This window comes from Balearica regulorum, chromosome 16 (genome assembly GCF_011004875.1).
Source record: "Balearica regulorum gibbericeps isolate bBalReg1 chromosome 16, bBalReg1.pri, whole genome shotgun sequence".
NCBI lineage: Eukaryota > Metazoa > Chordata > Aves > Gruiformes > Gruidae > Balearica > Balearica regulorum.
In genome coordinates this window covers 12,971,121-12,996,164 of record NC_046199.1, presented here as the reverse complement: position 1 = coordinate 12,996,164, position 25,044 = coordinate 12,971,121, and the positions used below count along the sequence as shown (strand labels likewise).

Below are 25,044 nucleotides of genomic sequence, written 5' to 3'. Positions count from 1 at the left end.
GATTGATGCCAACTGTGGGAAGACAGACAATGCTTGATACGACATAAAGTGCAAGTGGCGCAGACAAATGATACCTGATCCAGCAAAAAGCTTGCAGGAACAAAGTTGACTGATCAGCGTTTCTTTAACACATTTGAGATGGCAGAATGAATTTCTACTGGATCTGCACTTTGTATCATTGGGACCATCTGATACTAAATGCCCTAAAACCAGATATATTGGATACCAGCCCAAGACTTTGTAAACCAGCGTCTACTTGTTTGTGTCTGTATCTTCTAAGGGTTTATCTACCTTGTGGAAGAAAAGTGGTGTTAAGGAAATCTGAGCTGCTGAATCTAATTCAATGCCATGCATAGATCATGGAAATACATAACTCATCCCATCCAACACCCTGCTAACTACCAGTGCTGCTTAGCTCTCCATTTTAGAGCTCATCGCTATATAAATTCTGCAGTGATATTTAAACACCCTGGCTTGTTGGGTTACCCAGAGATCTCTAGCACAATGCTCCACTACATTTTACAAATGTCTCTTGTTTCCATTTCCTTATTAAACAAAAGAAAGAACAAAATCATAAGATGTGTCTTATTTTCAGCTTTAAGCATTCTGTTCTGGTTTTGGTGGTTTTATTGTGAATCACATGTTTTGGGCAACATACCCATGTGTTTTTGCAAATATGATCTCCGAGTGATCCCACCAGGAATGCACAAGACATGTAACTCTCATAACTCCGGAGTAAACTGCTAGAATGGCACCTGGGCCGTGTGGTCAGCATGTGAACAAAATCACTGAGCATCAGCACATGTCAAAGAAGTAAAGCCTGATGGATCAGGTGCCTGGAAGCAGGATATGAGCTATTCAGTATAAAATGTCCTCTTTAAACTCCTGGGGATGTATTCTGTTTGCTGATTTATTGCAACAGGAATTCTTAGTCCTGTGCCCACACAAAATGTCATCACAGCTAGTATCAATTTCATACCTCTGCAGGAAGATCACGGGGACAGACTGACACCTGCTCTGCTAATCATGGGCCATTTAGGTCAGGGTCAGGCTTCACTGATCAGCAGCATGGGGAAGTTGCGCTCCTTCACTAGCTGTGCCGATTTCTGTGCACAAAGAAAAATCTGCGTTTTTCAGTGCTGTCAATCCAGTATCCTCAAATTTGCTTCCCTCAGCACTAAGGGACAATCTGGGTGGGCTTCTAGAAGGTATGCAACCACTGCATGCAATTGTGCAGAGAAAGGATGACTTGTCGATGGTTCTGCCTTACTTCCAAATAAACGTATTTATTTTAGAGCCACTGTCTGAACTCATCATCCAAAGGCTATACTGATAGCAAGATATCAGAATCATAATTTTTTGTTCGTTCAAGCTTTTCCCCAGCAGCTTTAAATAGAAGAATAAATTTTCCACAGAGAAAGAATCTTCTATTAATAGCATTAGATCATTTCAGCACTTGAAAGGAAGAAATTAGTGGAGTTTTTTATGGGTTTTTTTAGAATACTTTTTAAAATATTGTAAGTTCTTTTATTGTGCAGGCAAGAGCATCCGCCTTCAGAGTTTTAATTACTGGGAAAAAAAATTCTCTCTCTTTCTCTGAGTTCAAAAAATGAAAATAGTGAATGAGACTATGTGAAATGGCTTAAAATAAACATCTTCAAACAATCTGGTCCTATGTGTCAGTTCTTTCTTGTGCTTTGATAATCTTATCTCTGTTGTTGAAACAGACTTACACAGATCGCATAGGAGGCTTGAAGATGATTGAAAGGACTTCTGCTTATCCAGTGCAGTGAATTGCCAATAAGAGGTGATGTTCTGAAGGGCAGTGTCAACAAATTTCCTCACTATATTTTCTCATAACAGAGAAACTTTGGCCAGTTACCCTTCTGTGATCTCACATTCTAAGATCTCTCCTCATTCATTTAGGAAAATGAGAGGAAAACAAGCTGTAGGCTTCTCTGCATTTTCCAAATAAAGTTTGTTATCCTCTTATGTAAAACATTAAGAGGATATTCCAAGTGGCAAAGAGCTTTATACACAGCTTCACTTAAAAGCAAAAACATAAAACATGTTTTGTTCTGAAACTACAGAAATTTCAGTCATTTATTGTAACGAACGGGCAATGTCAAAGGAACATACGGTATTTTTAGGTCTGCTTCATTACCAATGTGGTAAATGAATCCTGAATACTTGTAATGTCTAAAAGCTTTCTCTGAGAAGAAAGGCGTTTCCTGCATAGTCTTGATTAAAGTCAGACTGTTATTGTCCAGAGGATCAGTAAACTGTACTGAGCAGGAAGAGAAGGCTGCCTGCAGGAAAAGTAGTCAGATCTGTACAAATGATGAAATGATAGCAAAAACCAGAGTTGGGTGTAAAACCAGAATGTGTATAGAGAAGAGGAAGGGTAGCTCAGTGAGAAAGGGAATAGCCTCTGATGGGGAGATGTAATTTCAGTGCAATAAACTCCTGTCTGACCTTATGTTCAGGAATTTAGGACTGAAGCTCTATGTTAGAGGCAAGTAAGCTTAAGCCAACATAACTGAAACAGGGCAGTATAAGGCATAACAACACATGTCTATAAATGCAATAGAGCTGACAGGCAGATTTGATACCAATAGCCTCTGTTAATGTGTTTCACAACTTTTTTGTACTGTATCATTTGTTTTATGAATCCATTTGACCTGTCAATGAATTGGGCTTATGCTTGAGTAAGTTGACCTCTTTTTTCTTTTTCTCCTCTTACTGCTCAAGGTCCTTGACCTGATATGATATGCTCTGCTCAGTCTAGACATGAGCCAAAGTATGAGGGATCTGGCTTATTCTAAACAAAGTTACGGGATTTCAGAATGAAGAATGGTTTTCTGCCATGAGCTTCCCCTGTTGTTTATAAATATAATATTATAGGTAGTTTCAAACAGAGATTTAGTTTGGATATACCTTACTCTGTATAGGAAGGAGCAGGCAATGATGAACATGTTAGCTTGGAATAGCATGGATCAGCCTGGCAAGCACTGAACGCCCTTCCAGTTCTCATAAAAGCCTGTGGATTTTAGAGTTTCTTGGAACATCACAGGATCAAATCCAAGTTATGCCTAGACGAGTGAAATTCAATACTATAATTACACAAAACAAGCCACAAAGTCAACAGCAGTCTGAAATCTCTGCAAATGCTGAAGAAAAATGGCATAAATTTGAGGACAGATTGATATGGAAATCTAAATATCTTAGGTTTCATTATACTCATAAGTAATCAGTGTTTACAGCTAAGATATTGTCACTTCCGCTATTAGAGTCCATGTAGGTTTCTGGCACAAAGAAGCTTTCAGGAGATTTTTGTGGCTTTTTAGTGGCATACCCCAAAACACACACAGGCTTCCTCATGAGGAAGCAGTTGTTATAATATTGGGGAAGAGGGGGGGTCTTGTTTCCAGCTCTCCATGACTCATGCAAGCAGCTGAGAACACAGTTAAAATATGAAAGCTGAAAAGAAACTGAGAAGAGGGAGTAGTTATTACACTTCTCTTTCTCTTGGAAGAACTAAAAAATACATAAATTTAGGTCAGACAGTAAAAATATTCCATGCTGTTTTTCCATCCATGCTATTTGGGCTTTGTGAGACTTATAAAAACAGGCCCAGGATATGGTTGAAATGAACAAGACTATTATTTACTTGTTTAATAAAAACCATACATTGAAATAGAAATTGAGTTCATAGTCTATGGTGGTTTTAAAATGAAAGTTGTGTCACAGACCTGGTTTTCCCTTTTGCATAAAAAAAATTAAAACTTTTTTTAAAAAAGAGAAGGAAACAAGAGGAAAAAGTCCAAATATTCTTGCTGATGAAAGGCAAATGTTAGAAAAACATTCATTAGATGATTGCTTCTCAAAAACATGACCTAAATGAAAATCAAGAGCTGGAGACCAAAGAACTGCTTGGGATTGGTAGTCTTAAAAAAAAAAAAAAGTAAATTTAAAACCTGTTGCCAGTAAAATTAACAAAATTTGTCTGTACAAAGACAGAGCCTCCTGACATGCTTTTAATTTTGAAAACAGTAGTTAGTAATTTTTTGTTCTTCTGCATAAGCACTGACCAGTGAAATAGAAGTGTAATCATGTGCTCCCTAGACACTTCTCAAGAATCTTTTTTTTTTTTTTTTTTTTTTTTTTTTTTTTTTACACCATTACGTTATAAATTAAGTCTGTAAATGTAGAACTGGGACAATCTTATCTGTTCAGACAGAATTTGCAGAATAGGATTTTGATCAGCAATTTCTCTATGTATGTGAAACACGGTACAGAGGGGGTTTGTTATACTGAGGCAGATTTAACCTGCTCCATATCCACCATGCTGGCCCTGACCACTAAATTGCCTTGACAAAGCCATGGGAAAAATTATTAGCAGGAAAATCTTGTGCAACTCAGAGTTGCTACAGCTTCTCCTGTTTCATCTGCAGGCTGGTCTAGGGTGAGCAGGACAACGCCTGATGCATTAGCCACATGGTGACACTTACGGAAACCTTCCAGGCACTTAAAAGCAGATGTGGGGAACCTTCACCAATGCTGCTATAGACTTTTTAAATATAAAAACCCCACCCCATTTCTCAGCAGTTATCATTTACATTTTAGTTTAGCTCATGGCATTCTTTGTACCTACTTTGAATATCTTTGTATGCTACCTCCTTCCTCTGTTTATTTCAGTTTAAGGTAGTTCAGTTTAAGGTAGATGGTGTAAGCACTGTAGTCATTAAACATCATGCTTGTACATACTATTGCCTAATATTTCTAGAGACAGTAACCATGTGCAGAGATAGTGTTGAGGTTTATTATGCGACATTTACAGTTGTAAGTTGTAAAAACATGAATATTAAAATGGTATTTAAGACATTTCTCTCCCCTTCTTTCAAATGTAACCATTTCAAGACATTATTATGATGAATCTTCTGACTTGTTTTTAAGAGCAATTGTCTAGTTTGTGCGGAAAGAATGTTTTATGAAGTCAAAAATTAATACAAAACTCAGTTCTTGTACTGACCTGCATAAAGACTCACTCCAACTAATGAAACCAGTAGAACTCTGGTTAAACGTAAAGCCCTTTCTCCACTAAATTCAGTGCACCATAAACCTTAGAAAAGAACAAGCTAAAACAAACTGGTCCATCTGTGCATTAGAGTAAGTTTCCTTTTTCTGTCACAACCATAGTATCATTCTAGCAAGTTTGAAATTATCATTTTATCTATTTTGTTAATTTATGCATAGCAATTTCATTGATGCTAAAATGTCTTGCTGAAGGACTCTAGGAAGATATATGCCATTCTGGACAGAGGGATATATAACAGACAAGTGTAGTATATGGACATTTCAGATAAGCTGTAATATGGGTTAAAACACCTTACAAGGGAATTTTTACTTCAATAGAAATTTAAATGCCAAAGTCTTGATGAAAGTTAGTGATTTTTCAGTACCAACAACTCATAGGAATTTGCGTGTGTGTTAGGGGCTTTTGAATCTCATCCTTTAGTAAGAGAAATAACGATCTTTATCCTTCCTCTGGAAAGAAAACACGGGAATTCTTAGTTCATTTTTGGAAGAATGGTTGTTTAATTTGGTTGGCATTTTTGTTTTAAAGAACCACCTTGTTTCCTTTGCACTTCATAAGGAAAGATCTCATTCTCTGTCAAGTTAGTCACAAGCTCATTCTACTTAACAAATGCATGCCAGAAGATGTTGAGTCCTCAGCACCAGCTGTTCAGAGACCCACTTCTAATGGGCTGCACTACTTGCTAATGTACACACAGCCAATACATTACATTAGCGAAAGGAATAGTAGTTACTTTCATAGTTGTTCTCCCTGCTTGGCTGCTGGGTGACATGGAGAGTTACTGGACAGAGATTACAGTTCTCCTGCCAAATTGTCTTTTTGTTGCTGCCATGTGGGACATTGTCTCTCTATTCTTTATTTCTTACACAGGGCAAGGATTACAACTCAGTAGTTTATTTTTCCTAGCTCCTATAATACAAGGAGAAAACAACCTGGAACGGAATCATTCCAAGAGCAGCAGAGAAGACAGCTTTATATATTTTGAGTAGTTTTCATGCTCATTCCTGCCCTGAAGATCCTGCCATTCCTATTAGGAATAGATTGTGATCTTGTTTCAGACAAACAGTGATAAACACTACAGTAAATTTGATAAGCATTTTTTTCTCTTGGCCCTTGACCAGTAAATAATTTCATTTTAGAAGGCATATTGCTCTATTAGCACTTTAAAGATTGCTACCCAGAGCCCATCTATTTGGAAGCAGAATCTGAGTTTTTAGAGTATGGACCTCCGAGGAACTCATTAATTTTTAAAGATACTCAGATCTCTACAGTTAAGCATGTTGCAGTTTTGTTAGATCAGTGATTTAAAGTCCTTATCTGATAGTGCCATGGTAAGGAGCAGTTAATATTAACCTTAACACAAGACCTAACAGGTGGGAAGTGCCATTGCCCATGGGGACTTTGTACTGTCTGACTCTCTGCTCTGTGTGGATGGACATATGTGTGTGTCTTTTCTTGCTGAGGACAACAGGGTTTGTGGTACCTTGCTGTCTTTAGAAGATTGCTGAGTATTTGGTGTAATTGCTTCTTTGGAAAATACTAGTAGACAGTGGTTTTAAATGGATCTTTAAAATATTTTAAAATAATGCTCCCCTCAAAGTATTTCCTATGTGTGTCTCATATTTACAGAACATTATGTGCAGCAGACCAAGCCATCTCTAGAAAGTATTTAACCACTCATTCAGGTGATATGACCTCCTAAGAAGGGTTTCATCACAATTTACATACCGACCATACGTAGAAATCACCAGCAGCTTTATAACAGTTTTACAAGGAGCCAAATTGGATGCATAACCTTTAGACAAAAGTTGAACTCAGTCACTGTGTCTGTTTTCTATCTACCTTTCTCTGTAGCTGTTCTGGTTTATGTCATAATTTTGTTGTCTAAGTATTTCTTCTTCCAAATGTCTGTCCTATTCTGTATAGCAGGCCTGGAGTACGCACCAGAGACTGTCGACTAATGTGTATTTGTTGCCAATGGCTGTAAGGAGAGTGAAAGTGCAAAGCAGCAGGAGTGATAAAGGGAAAAAAAACCCAGCCCAAATGCAGATGCTCTTGCATTTCACAAAGCAGAAAGATTGTTTTCTATCTGCAGTAGTGGCATTGAACAGTGACAGAGAGCTATGGTGCGTTTGAGGGAAGAAGGAAATTATGCATTAAATTACAATGGCATAAAAGTACATAGGACATGAGGATTTGATTATTTATCTAATATACAAGTTTGGGATGGATATAAAGTGAGAACTGATTGTATGTCTGACAGACATAGACTCCCATAAACAGAAGAAACACTAAACAGGTCAATTCTGCAGCACGAATCCCAGAAAAAAAAAAATTGCATAGTTCCCTGTTAGCAAGCACAGTGCTCTTAGACCGATGACTTCCCTGGCTGTTACATGTCCCTCTAAATGTAACCGCTATCCGCGATAAGCTGCAGTGAAACAGATTTGAAGGTGCCTCTTGGAGACAGCATAGGGTGTGTTTGAGTCTGCAGACTCCCTGAGGAAGCTATAAAAAACATCCTTTCAACAGGTTTGCAGCAAGGCTACAGCTAATTAAACAACTGCAGGTGATGAAACACTGGTCCTGCAGTGCAGACATCAGCTTTACTATGAATGCACGGCAAAGCCTAATTCAAGCCATTCCTGTACTTCCTGGGCTTGGCCTCCCTTTGTCCTGCAGAACAGCAACTCTCCAAGAGGCTTGGGGAAAGTGCCCACTCCTGGGAATTTGTAACATGTACGGACAAAACCCTTTGCAGATGCAGGATGGACAGGGCTTGGTGCACAGTCTGGCTCTCGGCCCTCTGTAGAGGCAGTGCTCATTTGACTTTATCTGAATAGATTTTTTGTGAATCTCAGGAGATGCTGCTCTGCTGCCTGAGCAGTCTTTCACTGGGTGAGAGGCATGCAAATGTCAAGTTTCCCCTCTCAAAAGAAGACGTACAGGCTTGGGTAACTGAATTAACCGTGATTAGCCAGCAATCCTTCATTAGCCTCATTTTCTTACTGTTATTTAGTTCCTCCTTATCCAGGTAAAGCATGTTGTGAGTTCCTTTACGCAAACACTGAAAAACTTATTTTGTTAATGAATTGCTAATGTCACGCTATGCATTGTAAATCACAGGAAGTGCTATTGGGACTTGACACAATGATCCAAAAGCATGAAAGGTTCCTGATTAATTTCTTTGCACCTTGGCTCATATGGCAGTAATGCTGTTAGGTGATATGTCAACTTCCCGGAGGAACATTTTCTGGAAGAAATCACAAATCTCAAGCATATAAAACGTATTTTTATCTAAGAGATTTAGGTGGAGTTGCCACTTCCCTGCTCTCTTTCCTTTGATAAGTATAATCTGTTTCCCCGTTCATTTCAGCTAAAGCTGGTTTTAAAATCCAAATACTTTGAAGGGAGGCTCAGCATGACAGAATGGAAATAAACTTCCCTGGCAAGCACAGCCCCCTCCTACCACCCACAAATTATGTTTTGGGTTGTGTTTTTTTTTTTCCCCTCCTTCGATTAAAGAAAAATGTTAAATCATAATTTAACATACTAAAGAGTAGTGGAAATTACAGAACAAGGATACATGGCAAACATTTGAGTATGAAGTGAAAATGGAAGCTCAGACTCTGGAGACCACACGAAAGGTAGAAAGGAAAACACAGTAAGTTGCATTTTCATGCAGGGAAGTATAAAAACCTAATCAGGATTCAAACCACCTGGCTAAAAGAAAAGTGATACAGTCCAAGAACAGTCTGTACTCAGTGGAAGTTGAACCTGAAGCTGTTTTGGGTATAGTGCTCATAAAGGACTCTATTTGCCTTTGTCATTCTGCCATTTATCTTACTATTTTCACCCTGCCTTCACATATCTCCATGAGTCTGAAGTCTACACAAATTTACTGTGCCAGACTTCCCCCCAAGGTAACTCGATGAATGACGTACTTATCAGGTGGATGAACCTGGCCCACTACCAGTATCCTTGTAAGATTAAACTACTGGGTGAGATGAAATCCGAGGCGTGAAATCATGAATATAAAGGGTTACAATTTTGAGAACAGAGAGAGATGAGAATTCAAGCCATTTTTACCTACACTGTTGACCATACAAAATCTAAAAATTTGCATAGGTAAATGCTTGAATTTGCACCTCAATCCTGTAATTTTCCATACTTTGTTTCAATATTTTTTCTGGTGTAACAAATATGATGTGTCAGAGCAACAATCTATGTCACATCAGCAGCTGTGCATCCAAAATTAGCTTATGATTACATTCAATAATATACTACAGGTACTTTGTTTTCTAAATAACTAAACTGTTAGGAACTAGGTTTTCTGTTTTACAAAGGATTCTGTGTAAATTTTTCCAAACCAACCCAAAACAATATTGAAACATTCACAGTTTCAAATACAAAGTCCTTCAAAAATTAAATAAATTTCAGGTTCATAAAAAAAGGTTTTTTCTCATTTCTAATTTTAATTTCTAACACTCATTCAAAATCAGAAAAACCAAAATACTATGTGTTCAAAAAACTGAAGTGGAAACTTCAAACTGGAACATTCCACTGCAGTTTCCTTTCAAAGAGAGTCAAGAAAGAAAGCATGTCTGCAGAAATGCAGGTGACAAAACATTTTTAGAACAAGGAAGAGTTCCATCACAGGAAACATCTAACTAGTGCAATAAAAAAAGTCTCTTCAGTTTGAATTTTGCTTCTCTGGAACATAACAGAAGTGTTCAAAGGCTCCTAGACACAAGCAATTCACCCCTATCCTGCAGATTCAATCACTGTGATCAGTTTTCCCTCTTTTAGGATGCTAAACTAAGGAAAAAGGGGTTTGTTCGTGCTGCTAATTCTCCTTCCCAAAGCTCAGGATAGTCCTTGCTCTAAAAACAATACAACCTTTTTGCCTTCTTTCCGCTGCAGATTTCTCTCACTAGATAAAAAGTACCCTCTGTATAGAACACCTTTTGTAGAGAAGTGCTGTTTCTTGGCTAACCTCACAAATGTCTGGCTTGCATGATTTGGGACTGACCAGTAGTAGACATGAACCCTTTAAAAGCTCAGGTCTCCCTGTGACATCCTCCTTAACATCCTTTTTAGAGGCAGACACTAATTCTAGGCAGCACTGAAGAAAGTTGGTAGTGGTACAGGCACCTCTATCCCAAAAGTCAAAAAAGTCATTTTGATTCCACTCACTATCTCTATCCTCTGGAGTGGGCCAAAGGGAACCATTTCTCCTTTTTTAACTCTGTACCTGAGCTGCAAAGACAGATGCAATGACAGTAAAGAGGAAAACATGCAGAGCTGCATTACAAACCAATTCATCAGAAAACAGAGCACGCCTACCTTACAAATTTGCCTGCAGCTCTTGTCGGCTGTGTTATTTTTAAACTGCCTGCAGGTTGCAGATTTTTCAGTGGTCCTTCTCCTAACAGTGTACACAGAGGATTTAGCAAGGCACAACTTCCATTACCACTAATTTAAGTTACCAAAATTCCCAGCACATTAAAATTCAGCATCCTTCATCTTCTCATAAACTTCTTGCTGCGATTTGCGTATTCACGAGAGGGCATCCCATGTCTCTTACAGCCTCTCTCCATGGCAAGGTCAGCATAATTCAGCTCTGCATTCCTGATGTTCCCAACTGCCATACATCAGCCTGCGGAGTGCAGCCTGCAGTTGCTATAATCAGCAACCCAGGCTTCAAGCTACAGACTCTTTGGCTCATCATGAAAAACCCAAAAAGACAGACCCAACTGACTGAACCCAATGCTCATCTTTGCAATATTGTTATCACTCAGACGTGATTGTCTCGGCACCAAAACCACCTGCTGTACAAATGAAGGCTATGTACAGGCATAGGACATTCTTTCATCACACATCCAGGACACAACCTTCACAGTACTCCCAGCAAACCTGCCCCACTTCTGCTGGAGGCTGGGTGGGATAGAGTCAGGACTTGACATCTGTAAATGGGAGAGCTTCTACGTGCAGAAAAACTTCACAATCCATGCATAATTCCTATAAAGAAGGGACTAACAGGAAGAGTAGTCTATTTATGTCACCACAATATTTTAAAGAAAGCATAAGGGCATTTTTCAGAATCACTGATCACCACAACTGCTGCTGACGTAAACAGAAGCTGCAGATGCTTAGACTTTCTGAGGGGTCAGACCCTGCAGCCAAATGTAATGAATACTATGCTTATGTTTCTTCTTTGTTGCCCGGTTTATTCTGCAGCCTGGAGCAGTACTGCAGAGCAATACCCATCAGGTCAGAACCTCTCACCTCATCTGATTTGGGATGTCTCAGACATCAAACCATTCACTCTCTTGACCACTGTTAGGAGCTCTAGACATTCCCCCAGCTAGCACTGTAAGAAGCACTTGCCCAGCATCATCAGCAGGGCCACAGCCACATTCATTTCACCCCTTTGACGCACACAGAACAGATGACAACTGTGTGATGTATGAGGAGTTTGGTTTGGATCTGGAGGTCCAGCACAGAAGCCTTTACCCTCAGTAGCGTAGAGCAGGGACTTGAAAGTAATTTCGATATAAACACCAACAAGCTTCAGTCAGAGCAAAATCCTCTGGCTCCACAGGGCTGATGACTGTCTCCTTGTGGGGCAGTGTGGGACCCGTTGGCCTGTCCCAGCAGTGACAGCCAAGCAGAGCCTGGTCTCCCTGTGTTGGGTAGGCTTAGGTTGCTGTGCTGTGGGTTAAGCTTGTGTCTGCTTGACCCTGTATAACAACTATACCTCATCCTTCTACATTACACAGCTAGTTAAGCTATTGCTCATTTCTCCCTACTGATTTGGAGAGTCTTGATTTGGCTCTTGGCTGTTTACATTTTGCAGACATCCTCTATGTAATTGCATAGCCTGGCCCCAGGCTATCAGGCTCTGGGAGAAATAACCGCATTATTCCACAGAACAGTTAGCATAATTAAAATATTGACTGCAGATTAAAAAAATGTGCTGAATATTTCACAGAGTGGTTGGAGGGTTGGCAAGTCTTGGCAGCTTGTTGGCTGCAGGAACTGGCTGATATTTAGGCGTGCCTTCTCCTTCAGTATTCATTGCTGTATGTGGGAACTGCTTTTTGTGCTGTCAACTTCTTACCTCCCAAGCAGCCAACCCACAAGCAAGAAAAAATGAACTGACTGGAAATGAGGAGCTCCAAGGGCTTTCTTGTGATTCTTATTGCCAGTGAGACCATTTCCTTGTTATTTATGACTTCAGGACATCTGTCTCACTGTGTCTCTATCTATTTTTATTTGTGTCCATCTTTTCAAATGCACAGTGTAGGAACTACATATGGTGAGAATGTACCAGGTGATAAAACCATTTGCTTAAGAACTCTCTGTACCATATGAGAAGCATTAATAAAGTTAAAAAGCCCACGAAAACCTCCACTGGAACATTTGTTTTAGCTACTATTCTTTCTTTGACATTTGATTTCTATCTGTATTTTGTCTGTAACCAAGCTCTAAAGCATAAAATCCTTAAATTTCCAGAACCAAGAGAGAAGGGGATGGAAGAAACCCAGTTGACAGGGCTGGTAGAAACTACAGAAGCACTGATCACTACAAGGCACGTAGGGAATTCTTAGTGCCTTTGCAACATCTCCTCATTCTCTTAGTGGAATATCTGGGACAATAAACATTGCCAGAGACACACAGGTTTGGGTTTGAATGACTTCCTGGTTCTGTCTACATCCCCTGCTACCTGGCAAAAAAAGGTAATATGATCTCATGCTACCAGTGTTAAACAAAACACGTGGATAATGCCGAAACCACTTTGCAGACACCTACATCCTCAGTGAAATGCAGCAGGATCAGTAACTTGCCAAGGTACTGCTTTAAATCAGTTGCTCATTTAATCTTCATTTAACATGCTTGAGAAATTCCTGGAACAGTAGGAAGAGTTTGAGCAGCAGTGCAGTCTCACAAGCAAGGACCAGGGACAGCTGAGCTGAGGCTGTCCTACTCCACCGTAGCCCCCAGGGACAAGGGTCTGATTTACAGTCTGATCTACAGCTCTTTTGAGATAAGCTAATTTTGTGAATATTTCCATTCCCACTCAAGGGATGTCACAAGAAATGGCCAAATGCTATTTTCTGAGCCTTCTATTACAGCTTTAAAGCAATCATAATAGCAAATTAATAGCAGATCTACTCTGCCATTTTCCATTCTCATTGCCATCGCTGTAATCAAGAGCAGCTCTACTTCTTCAAAGCTTATTTCTGCGATACTTCTCATATTTGAATATGTAATTAGGAAAGGAGCATGATATCTTGGCACTCCAGCTGTGGTCTGTAGGCTACAGCCCTCCTTCTGCGCTGGGCTCATTGCAAGTTTCTGCTCTCAACTTAATATTGACCTCCAAACTGTAAATCATAAATATCACCTCGGGTAGACACCATTCTTACAAAGGCAAAAATATATGTTTACATACATTTTAAATCTCTTCTAAATTAAATACCAAGATAAACTCTGTGGAATGAGACAAAAGATGGTCTAAATTCAGTACACAGAAAGAGAAATTCACTGGGCACGCAGGGGGCGGGGAGGATTGTTACAGCCTTTTCTCTGTTCTCATAGTTCACGTGGCCAAGTTTTTAGTTTGTCTCCACTGAATGATTCATCTCTATTACCAGTATTTTCAAAATTAAATGGAAGAGGAGGAACGTGTTCATTCCCCTACTGTGTTTAATAATCTTCCAAAAATTGTTTCCTGTTTACTCGGAAATCCCCACCTCCATGCTGTGATTTAAGCATTTTCACCCTGTTAACTTAAAAACAAAGCCTAGAAGATGCTATATAGTTTTTATCTTGCAGTCATAAAGCAATTTATGATAAATGTTGTTGTTCCAGTGAGCAATTACTTGGTAATGTACATATGTTCATAGCTCCGCATTGCTCATTAAATCATAACTGATTGTTGAAAAAAAGTACAAATTGCCATTCAGTTTTTATTCATGTAACGTGTCTGATGACTGATGGCAGCTTCTTTTTGAACAATCACTGTATTGGTGCTCAAATACAAATCTCACTAAAGACATCAATAACCCCATTTATGGAACTGTGCTACTTTCTTTCATGGTACTGGCTAGCACACAACTATGAATAGGCAGTATGTGTTGTTTCATGCAAGACTTGTCTATAAGCAAAACTTACAGTGTGTTTTTGAGACAAAATATTAAAAATACCTTAATTGCTTTTCCAGTTGAAGCATTATCTCTGAATTCCTGTGGCTTGGCTGGACAAAAGGGAAAGAATTTTCCCCTTAGCCTCCTCAAGGAATAACTTACGTAGTTATTTAGTTAGCTTACGTAGTACATATCAAACAAACCATTCTTATATAAAAGATTTGCATTAGCTCACACAAGTCAGTGTCTTCTGTGTTAGCTTATATGAAAAGAGTTCATTTAAAAGGCAGCAATATCCTGTGGCCTGAGAACAGAACTGGAAGCTGGGAATTCAGAAGGGACCTGAGCTTTCTCACACTTCCTCTCAGCTTTTCATAAAGGTCTAAATTTTTCTAAATGAACATTACATTTACGTGATTAACTGGAGACCACATGGGCCTGGTTTACAGATGTGTTAAATTTCTACTGCTCCTATTAAAGCTATTGAGAGCTCTCAGCTCTCCATGTTTCAGAAGGCTGTAATGCAGTTACACACAGCCCTTGGGAGAAAGAGTAACACCACTACCTTGGTGAGTACTAGGCATGGACAAAGGGAGGAAAGCAATGGCATACAGCACAGGGTGTACTAATTGAGCACATCCCCCTCTCTCTGGGCGTAATAGCCCTGATTAATCCATGAGGGATGACAGCAGTGGAGGTACTGAAATATTTGGCATCCAGACAGGTACTGTGCAAGACCAGAGTCAAGAGAGCAGCTGGTAGGAAGCACCGGGCTGGCACGGTGAGGTTGAACACCTCTCTGGCTGGCATCCCTCAGCCTAGCCACCGGCTCCAGCAATGCAGACGCTTTCTTTCAAAGTCTTGCACTGCTTATCTTGGTGACTACACTGAATGCTTTTGAGCTGGAGAGCCTCCATTTGCCTCCCCTTTTTAAGTCTATGCTGAAGCGTTTTGTCTAACAGCTGGCTTTCCTCTCTTCCCCTCTCAGATGAGATGGAGCAGTCTCCTGCAATGCGTTCTGACTACTTGGTCTCAGGGATTCGAACTCCGCCAGTGAGGAGGAACAGCAAACTGGCAACACTGGGCAGGATCTTCAAACCATGGAAGTGGCGGAAAAAGAAAAACGAGAAGCTAAAGCAGACATCTGCAGGTAGGATGAGAACAAGAGAGTGATGCTGCAGAGAGCAAAGCTTAGCTTAGGCAAAATTTGCTTACAGAGAAAACGTTAACGGTGACCTGATCTAAATCCAATTCAGAGATTTCAGCACGTTACAGATTAATAATGGTTAAGGCTAGAAAGAGCCCATATAGGCTGACTTTGTATATAATACAACATAGTACATTTAGAAGAAAAGATCAAAATAAGAGTGAAGCACAAAGCCTCAACACAGACTGCTTTTCATGGGCTCTCCCTTCTCCAAAATAGGCTACGTTCATGGCCCCAAGTATCATCACCCCTTTTATTTGGGGTGAATATTATATAGGTCACAGTAACATTATGAAAAGTGACAGGAGGGAGCTACAGCATGTAAAATGCCTTCCCTCAAGCAGCTGTCTCTGCGGTGAAGGAGCCCAGCACACAGCACTGCATTATTTCACTAGTCTCCAGGGATGTCCCAGGAGATCAGTAAGCAGGCAAACTCACTTGCGTTTTCCTAAGATAGGATGGTGCAATTCCCTCCACTTGCCCTGATATCCTGTGGAACATCACAGTAAAGCAGCTCCAATGTGCCATATTAAACAGCATGAAGGGTCTAATATCCCAGTTACTCTGCACTCAGTCTGATCAGACAATAGGTTAGATCATAAATCTCAGCTCCACATGTGGGTGATTTTACAGCTGTTTTAACAAAGGAAAAGGCATAAACAGGCTGACCAGTCCACACTCCCTAAAACAAAATCCTTGCAGTTCCTTCCAAGCACACAGTAGTTGAGACTAGAGGGAATTTCCACATTGCATCTTTCTCACTCTGTTAGATGAATACTCTGCTGTTAACTGGTGCTGTGTTATGCTACTACTTCATGCAGTGCTGGAGAAGAAGATGACAGCACGACAAGGTCGGGATGAACTCATTAAGAAAGGCCTTCTGGAGATGATGGAACAAGGTAAGTAAAAATTCTTCATCTTTTTTTATCAAAGTCTTTTTCAGAACAAAAGTAAACACCTAAGTGCAAAGAAGAACCCTAACAATCAAATAATCCAAACAGAGAAGAAAATTCAGTATCTGAATTAAGCACGTCTTTCTTCAAATTCCTCCCTGCTGCAATCAATCCATGCAGTTTAATTTTTGATGTTTTACCATCTTGAATGCAACTCCATCTTTGCTTGATTAATACACATTGCAAATCTGAGCCGGTACGTATGTTTTATTCAATTGGTCTAAACCTAGCTAAATCCTACTGCTGAGAAAGTCAGCTAAAGCAGGTATAAATATGAACTTGAACATACAGATGCATTCAGCTAACACATGCAACCCATGAATTCAAATCTCATAAAATGATACTAATCTGATGTTTTCAGCTTTCTGGTGAACCAAGTGTGTGATAAAACTTATTACCGTTCTGCCTGTTTTTCGTTCACATGGAAAAGCGAAGCATTTGGTAGTGTCATTTTAAAGCTTTCCTGAGTACAAAGCAAGTTCAGCAGAAGTCATTGAATGAAAGATGATAAAATGTCAGGAACATGCACAAAGGACTGTGGTTCTGTATATCCCTGCTCCAAAGCCCCGACAGATGCTCAAGGGAGACAGAGATCTGGGTCACTATTCTGCAAGATCAAGTGAGCTCCCAATGTTATGGACAACATCCCATATGCCACTTCCACCTAAACAGAGATAAAAAAAAAACCAAATCCATCTTTATAGCAGAAAGTACTGTCATGAAGAAAGATCGGCCTTTTGAGTTTGACCAATCTGATAGATAGAAATTATTCTTTGAAACTAATAATTGAGTTTCTTTGTATAAAACAAATGCCATGCCTATAAATAGCCTGTGGTACAATACTCAGTGATGCTATGCTGGAGTGTAACCGAGCAACTGAAGAGTCAGAAAAAGAGCATTTGAAACAGTTTTTTTCATTGCAGTAAAGAAATTTTCATATTATTTTATTAGATATATTTTAATATGAGTTTCACGTTCAAGTTAAAAAAAAAATCTATCAAAAGCAGTAGTTTATTCTAAAATGAAAGTTTTTAGAAAGTGCATTTTTAATTCTGTCCATTGAACTCTGTGTGTGTCTCATAATTCTAGATAATTAGTTCCCCTATTAGCACTACGGGATAGCACCCCGTTTCTGTGAGGAGTATGGAAGTTCCCCATAATCGATGAATTTGAAGACAAGAGTATGTAGAGCTTTGCCAAAGCACAGTAAAATAGAACTTCTGTAGAGCACATTAAAAGGTGGTAATAATAATAATAATAATGAATCAATAAACCTCTTGCATGCATAAAGAACTGGCTGGGAGGAAAACAGATGATGCTAAGTTGCAAGATTGTTTTAACAAAATTAAAATAGTTTAAATACATACATATTGTCCAATAAGAAGTGACGACGAGCTGTGCTTTTGAAAGGCAGCTGCAGACAGACTGCTTACCTGTCTGCAATAAAATTGCATAGAGCTCCTATAAACATCAAACAAATTTTCAGTACTACCCTGCTGCCTAGAAAGGAGAGAATGGCTAGCAGTCAGTTGAAGGACATTGCAGTTGCCTGCAAGTTATTTTTCTTTACAGAGTATTGTGAATCTCCAGGGTTATTTTATTATATTATTAGTAGAAGCAGCTTATTAACAGGAATCAAAAATTGACCCAAATAATTCTCAGTAAATGATTAGTGCCCTACTTGGACTGAGATTTTGTTGCAGTTTCAAGGCTAAGTCCTCATTTATGCAGTAAGTTGCAATTGTCAAAGCAGCAATACTATGCTAAAAGACTACAGTAAATCCCCAAATACCTCTATTTCATCAGGCTCTACTCCACTTCCAGAGACCCAATTCCTGCTCGCTTTCATAAACAGCCCAAACTGGGATGAAGCTGTGGTCTGAGAAATCTCTAGATCTGCTTCATGCATTTACAATAGCTGTGTCACACTCCAGTTTCGTAGTACAAAGTCTGTCAAGCAGCATTTTGAACTGGACTGTTTGGCTAGGAGCAAACCACAAAGCTAGCGCAGAATCTGCATCAATCTGTGAGCAGCCCAGGGTGAAATTGTACCGTCCTTTGGTGATGAGTCATCCTAACAGGTTATGTCACCCTTTCTCCTCACACAACCCCAGAACCCAGCTGCCCAGACACAGTGTGCAGATGAAGTTGCACAGCCTGGGCCCCTTCTGCCTTCTGCTCTCCAGCTCTGCTCGCACAGGGAAAATTCAGCTTTGCTCTAGGGAATCAGCTTGCACTCTGTAAGAGCTTACAGCAGGGTCTGGCATACGGCAGGATTCATTCCCAACTAAATTACAGCCCTGCTTCTTCTGATTATTTTGCAATACTCAAGATTCTCTGCTGCTTTCCTTACCAGTGGATCCAAGGTCTGTGCTTTCCCCTGTCCCCGGATTATCTCTAAAATACTCTGTTGGGACCCACTGCCAATCAAAGCAGCACATCCACTTTGATCTAAGCACAAGCTGATCATTTCTGACCAGAAACATCACTGTTGTGAGTCTCAGATGCTCCCCAACAGGGCTGTCTTCTGCCTGTCATTACTTCCTTAGTCATTACACTCTCCATCAGCCGGGATCTGAAGGAACTTACGTCTCCGACTGCAGTTTCATTGTGGCACAGCTGTCAGCAGCTTGCCTTTCCAAAGGATGTGAGGAACGTGCAAAGCAGAGTTACCTTGAAAACATTTAGAGAGCTTCCCCTGATATTTCTCCCCGTTGTGAGCACAAAACTGATCAGATGTAGCTGTACTTATAGCACTGAGATAAGGGTTGCCTGTCAAATAATGCGGGCAGCTGTTAATACACCGATGATTATGTATAGGCTGCCTTCACAATGAGCTGAAATGTAGGCAATGAACTTTTTCCTCCCCTTCTCTGTATCATAGCAACTGTGCTACTGCAGGGGCTATTTTAAGAACAGTAACTTTTCACCAAACGTGATTATGAGGCAGACTGAGTGAGCTCAGCATACAAAAATACTGCATCCCTTCCGCAGCATCTCTGGGCCAAAATCTGATACCCTTACCCAAAAGGGCAATAAATTACTCTGCAGATTGTCCAAATGGTATTAAAAAGGAGTAGCTGTGAATGCTTGCTATTTTAAATCAATGTTCAAGAAACAACTTGTTGTGATATCATTGCAAGAAAACATAGCCCTGTCAGGAGCTTCCAGAAAGGAGTGTCTAGGGCTGAGAAATACAAGTTAGGAGGTCAGGGGTGGACAACAGACGCATCCATCAGCATGGAGCGCTGGCTACAGCGGGAAGTAATTGCTTTTTTTGGTTTGCAACAGTGATGTAGATATTGTAAATTCTGAGAGAGTCATGAAGTAAAAGGATAGTTTGTATTCTGAGGACTCTTGCCTGAATAGGAGAATACTAGAAAAGCTTCAGTCATCAAGATGCGTACAGCTGCAGGGATCACTGGCACAAAAATCTTTCAGAGTAAGCAAAGGGAGCAGTTTCTAGGTCTGCACGAAGAGGGATTTGAATTTCTGATCAGCTCAATCACACAGGACATGCTTTTCAAAGATGAGTAACTAAAACTATGATGAAAACCTACAGCTTAGTAGGGAACATTAGCAGCCTCGTCTTCAGCAAGGCTCTGGCATTTCTCCTGGGGCAGCTGGATAGCAGCGCTGCGCACACAGCCTGACACAACTCGGGCACATCAGACCAACCTGCGTACGTGCTGCACCACAAGCTCTGCTCGTGCAAGGAATTGCCTTGTCCCAGAGACCTCTGATTTCCCATGCTTGTACTCACGTCCCACATAGCGGGTGCTTACAAAGTACACTGGCTTTCCCATGCATGCACAATGGCCGTTTGCGCAGGCTGCTGGATGCCCCCAGGAGAAGGTGCCCCACTGAGAAAACTGGGTGGATATTAGTATCCAGATGGGCTGGTCTCCACAAGTTTTGCATTACAGATGCTCAGCACTGTTAGAAATCAGGTGCCACTCTAAGACAAATCTCAGTTCCCTGGGCACTAGAAGCTTTGAGACTCACTCTTCTCAGGAGGATAGCAGGGAGTTTCAGCTTTCAGTGCTCATGGTTTAGTTAAGATTAAATGATTTGGTGTTTTAGATAACGAAGGCAAAGCCTGCACTGATGACGAAGCCACGAGAGCAACGCAGAGTGACCCTCCAGCTCCTGTGTGTCAGGCACTTGCCTCAGAAGAGGTGCAGCAAGAGAGTACAACAGCAGCCATAACGAATGTGACCTCGCTTGGTGAGGAGCTGCATTTGGATGAGTTGAAAGAAGATGCAGGTATTGGATAGAAAACGTTTTCAAAAAAAACCATAAAATGTTAAAAAAATATTTCTGTTGCTCTACTTATGAGGAGTCAAATATGTCAGTGCATTAAAGGGTCAGAGCACCTTGTTCAGCTCAGCCCATCTTAGGGTGGCAAACAGCGTGTAAAAACAGTGATTTTTGAGACTGCTACCAAACTGAAGGACCACACAAAGCTTGGCATAATGGGATTAGTTGGATTATGAGACAATCCAGTCTTGGCATGGTGCCCCTTTGGTATTAGCAGTGACTGCTGTGAAGATGAAACAAGCTTCTCTTAAAAAGATTTCTTAAACTTCTGTGCCAAGCCTGAAATTGCTTGTCCTGGCTCAGGAGAACAACGTCAATACACAGCCCACACTGTCCATATCATCACCCTGTCTACAATATGCTGCAAATGCAAGTGAAGTTCAATACCAGGAGCACAGATAAGCTAAACCAAGCTCCTTTCACGCAACTGTGCTCCAACAGAGCTCATCTGTGACAGCAGTTCCTTGGGACCAGAGCAGCCAGGCACAACCCAGCAGCTGAAGAGTTTCCATTCACTTCCTGACAACCACGAAATGCAAAGCTGCAGCTTTATCCTAGTTTGTGAGGAGTGCCGTGTAGTGATTACAGATCTCCCTGCCCATTCTTCTGGTCAATCTTTACACCTTCTCCATCTGCCCTAGTTGCCTTTTGTTCTCCCTTAAAATAGAGACAAAATAGAGAATTGGACATAGACAGCTTCTATTAATACATGCCCTTAATGCTGCTTTCCTTTCTCTTCAAACTCTATCCTTTATGGTTGTGTTGGGTTTTGTATGACTCAAGTTAATTGAGGAAAACCCCATTCATCTCCCTGTTCTTAGAACAACCAGACCAAGATCTTGACCAGAATCTTCAGACACTACTATTATTAGCAATAGTACTCTCTTCTAGAGCGTTTCATTCCATATCACTGAGGAAATTTGTCTCTGAACTTCTAATTCTTATCATTGGGACAGGCTATCCTGGAAAGATGATACTAATAATGTATCATGTATTTAACCCTATGACTCTGCAAAATCTAGTACTATGATTTAAAATTTACCTTACACTGTCTTCAAAACTGAGGCTTTGAAAATCATCCCAAGTTCTTATGTCTCTTTCTCTAATCCTAGTTCCTTTTACTGTCTCCCTGGCACAACCCTTCCTCTCTTCTGTATTTCTTTTCCTCCCTTTTTTGAGGTATCATTTTTCCAGGTTCCAAAAAATGACAGTGGGATTACCTTCTCCCGTCTCCCTGGTCTGTGAGACTCCACTCCTATTTGTTGGAAATCTTCCTACCTCTTTCATTGGTGGCCTCTGGCTTTTAAAATAATTATTGTTGATCTAATCTTCATGTGCTAATTTATCCCTGTCTGTGTATTCGAGCATTCCTGTCTCTAGTGAGTCCATCTTAAGGAATTCACTGGGCAGGAAAGCTCTTCAAAATTGTCAGAGTGTATTGCTAAATCTATTATAATGTTGAGTTTATTATAACATTTGTCCTTGGGCTCAATCCAGGCCCAGTGCAGTAGGTGTCTTTCCACAAATTCATATGAATATTTGACCAGCTAGAAACAAAACAAATACATTTGCTTTATACCCAGTATGTCATATTTCACCCTGAGGATTTGGGGGAAGGCCAGGGAGGGGAAGAGAAGGGAACAAAAGGAAATATTTGTAGACTTCATGTTTGGTTAATACACAGAAAAAGAATAGCCTAGGCAGAAAGAGGGCAGTTTTCCCCACCTAATCTAGCCAATAGGCTTGGGGGCAGTCCCAAGGGGAGGATTGCTACCTAGTAGTGAGATGGCATTTTGACAAGTGGCACTCCATGAATAATTAGCTACTCTGGCAAAGAGTCTAGTGCTGAACACTTGGAATATGTTCAGCAGAATAATATTCACTCTGCAGTATTGAATCAGTCAATAGGTTTGTGTACTCAAGACTCAGGTCTGCCTTCAGACTGAGTCAAACGTGCTGCTGTTATCAGAAACAGCCACAGAAAAAAACTAGAAGCAGACTGTTCTTTGCAGGGAATGTAAAAGGGACATTCTTTAGACAACAGTGCACAATGCCAGTTTGTTTTTGTGATACCACCCTCGGAACAGGATGGGGTTCAGAAACAAAAAGATCTCTTTGACTGAGGCTGTGTGCGTTTCAGATCAACCTTCTCTATAGGGAAGGTCCCACCATGGCTGGTCATCTGCATCTGAGACAAACAGCACTTCATGTCACAGGGAGGTCTACTGAAGTGAAGTTACTGCCAGAAGAAAGTATCACTCCACTCAGGGGAATGCAGTCAAATCTGACTAATTTTCCTATCAAGCTACTAACATCTACTGGAGCTCTTGATCTTTCTGTAATGTAACCCATTAATGAGTTCATTTTTTTCTTTCTCTATTCCACATTTTGTCTTCTATGCAGTAGGCCCAAAAATACAAGTGATGTCAGCCTGGAACAAAGCATTTCCCTAGAAGTATATTTTAAAGAAAATTTCCTTCTATAATTCAGGCAACTATCACATACAGCAGCTTTCCTATCAAGCCAAATTTCACAAGAATTCCTGTTAATGATGCATATTTATTCTACTTTCCTGTATTTTTTGACTGATACTCATTCCTGCTCTTCTAGGCATACTCATTAATCTGTTTGTCAACAAATTAAATGCTATTATCTTGCCAATGCTATTGTTTCCAACTGCCTAAGTGCTTTGGTGCCTCCCCATGCACTCTGAACACGAGGATTCTGAATGCTCATTAATACAGAGAGTTTGTATTCCAAAACTGAGCCAAGAAAAGATTTATGACATAGCAGCTGTGGCTGCCCACTGCTGTGAGTTTTTAGGAGATGCCCCAGAACAGTTTGGAGGGAAAGGTACTTTGCTTAGACAATTCAGAATGCTAAAAGGAATGGGATTTGCCATTTATCCATCTCAAGCAGTTTGGACCTTTCTTATGCTGAGGAGAGACTTAAACATTGATCTCCCCATTTGGATGAGTGCTTCATCTGCTAGGGGAGGCAAAATAACCCTCATGGCTACTACTGAGTCCGCAGTGGCTGAAAATGCAGTTTGGAGAGAGCCTGGCTGTGGCTGGGGTCCTGGGTAAGAGTCAGGTTTGAGCCTCTCTGTGCGTCCCCACGTATGCCAAGGCAGAGATCAGGACGTGTAACAGAGTGTGAAAGTCAAACAGTGAGTTTAAGCACTGCCAGAGTCAGTTGGTATCTAAAGCAGGATTCAAGGATGTTAATTTTGGACTTCAGCACTGAAATTCCACCTATGTCCTGCTTCAGTTCCATGCCTTTCTGGATCTATTCCCCTGTGCCCTCATCACAGCCAGGTCAATTTGATGAATTGCTCAGTAATTCAGTCTGCACTAACTTTAAGAGCTAAGTGCTTTTGCCATCTTTCAGGAGACAATCCTGAAGTGAGCACTGCTTCATCATCTCCAATTATGGCTTCGGCGATTGATGTTTTTCTCAAGTACTTCACCAATTCTCTGTTCCACACAAGCTGCTGAGATCCAATATCAAATCTTTTTTATGGCAGGCTTTTCATGGTTATCAACTTTAACCTCAGGAAAGACTCAAGAGTTCTGGAATCAGGTACAGTAAAAGAAGACTTTGGATGCAAGTTACAGTCATGTATTAAATAAGATAAAATTAAATTGTGAAAATAAATGTGTACAACAAACAACTGGAACCCCTTTGGCTGTGTGTTCATAGCACAGACAAGTACTCACTCAGTAACTATGCCACTGCAGCTGCATGCTGTAAGAAAATTCATTGCAGTTCTCAAAAGTTGCTTTGCCTTGCTGTCTTCATTATTTAAAAAAAAAGAAAGGGAAAAAGGCTTTAGGGAAGTAAGGGAAACTCAGCAGTTTTCTCAGGAACATCAAAACTAACGTTTTTTCAATATCTTCATACATTTTATTCTTTACCTGCCTTGGCTGGTTGGCTATTTCACACAATAATTATTTTCACTATGGAAGAGAAGTGCTTCTAGCTGTGTGCCATGTGTTCTGTTTTTCTGAATGTTCCTGGCATTTTCCCCTGGCCTATCATTATTATTAACTTCACGTTCCATTAATTTTACTCATCTTCCTACTAGCCAAGAAACCTTCAGCACCCACGGAAGAATTAGAAGATGCCAGCCTGCCAGCATCTGAAGACAGTCCACAAGCCTTACTTGTATCTGAATCTACAGATTCCCCCCAGAAACAGACAGAAAGAAACCCAGCACAGCTTCCCAGCCCTCCGTTGCTCCCAGCTCCACCGCCTAAGGCAATCTCCAAAATCACAAAGAGCGTAACAGGTCAGTCATTACTGGTCAGTAAA

At 40.4% G+C, this 25,044-nt stretch overlaps 1 protein-coding gene across 5 annotated transcripts in view; it reads left to right on the top strand.

The window, feature by feature from the left end:
* The window catches only part of PHACTR3 (phosphatase and actin regulator 3), a 110,070-nt gene that overhangs the window by 43,944 nt on the left and 41,082 nt on the right, over window positions 1-25,044 (top strand). For all 5 annotated transcript variants that reach the window (XM_075768243.1, XM_075768242.1, XM_075768245.1 and 2 more), the window contains exons 2-5: window positions 15,239-15,400; window positions 16,279-16,356; window positions 20,494-20,676; window positions 24,818-25,021. In XM_075768243.1, coding sequence (XP_075624358.1) covers window positions 15,239-15,400; window positions 16,279-16,356; window positions 20,494-20,676; window positions 24,818-25,021 — 627 coding nt within the window. The remainder of the gene's footprint in view (window positions 1-15,238; window positions 15,401-16,278; window positions 16,357-20,493; window positions 20,677-24,817; window positions 25,022-25,044) is intronic.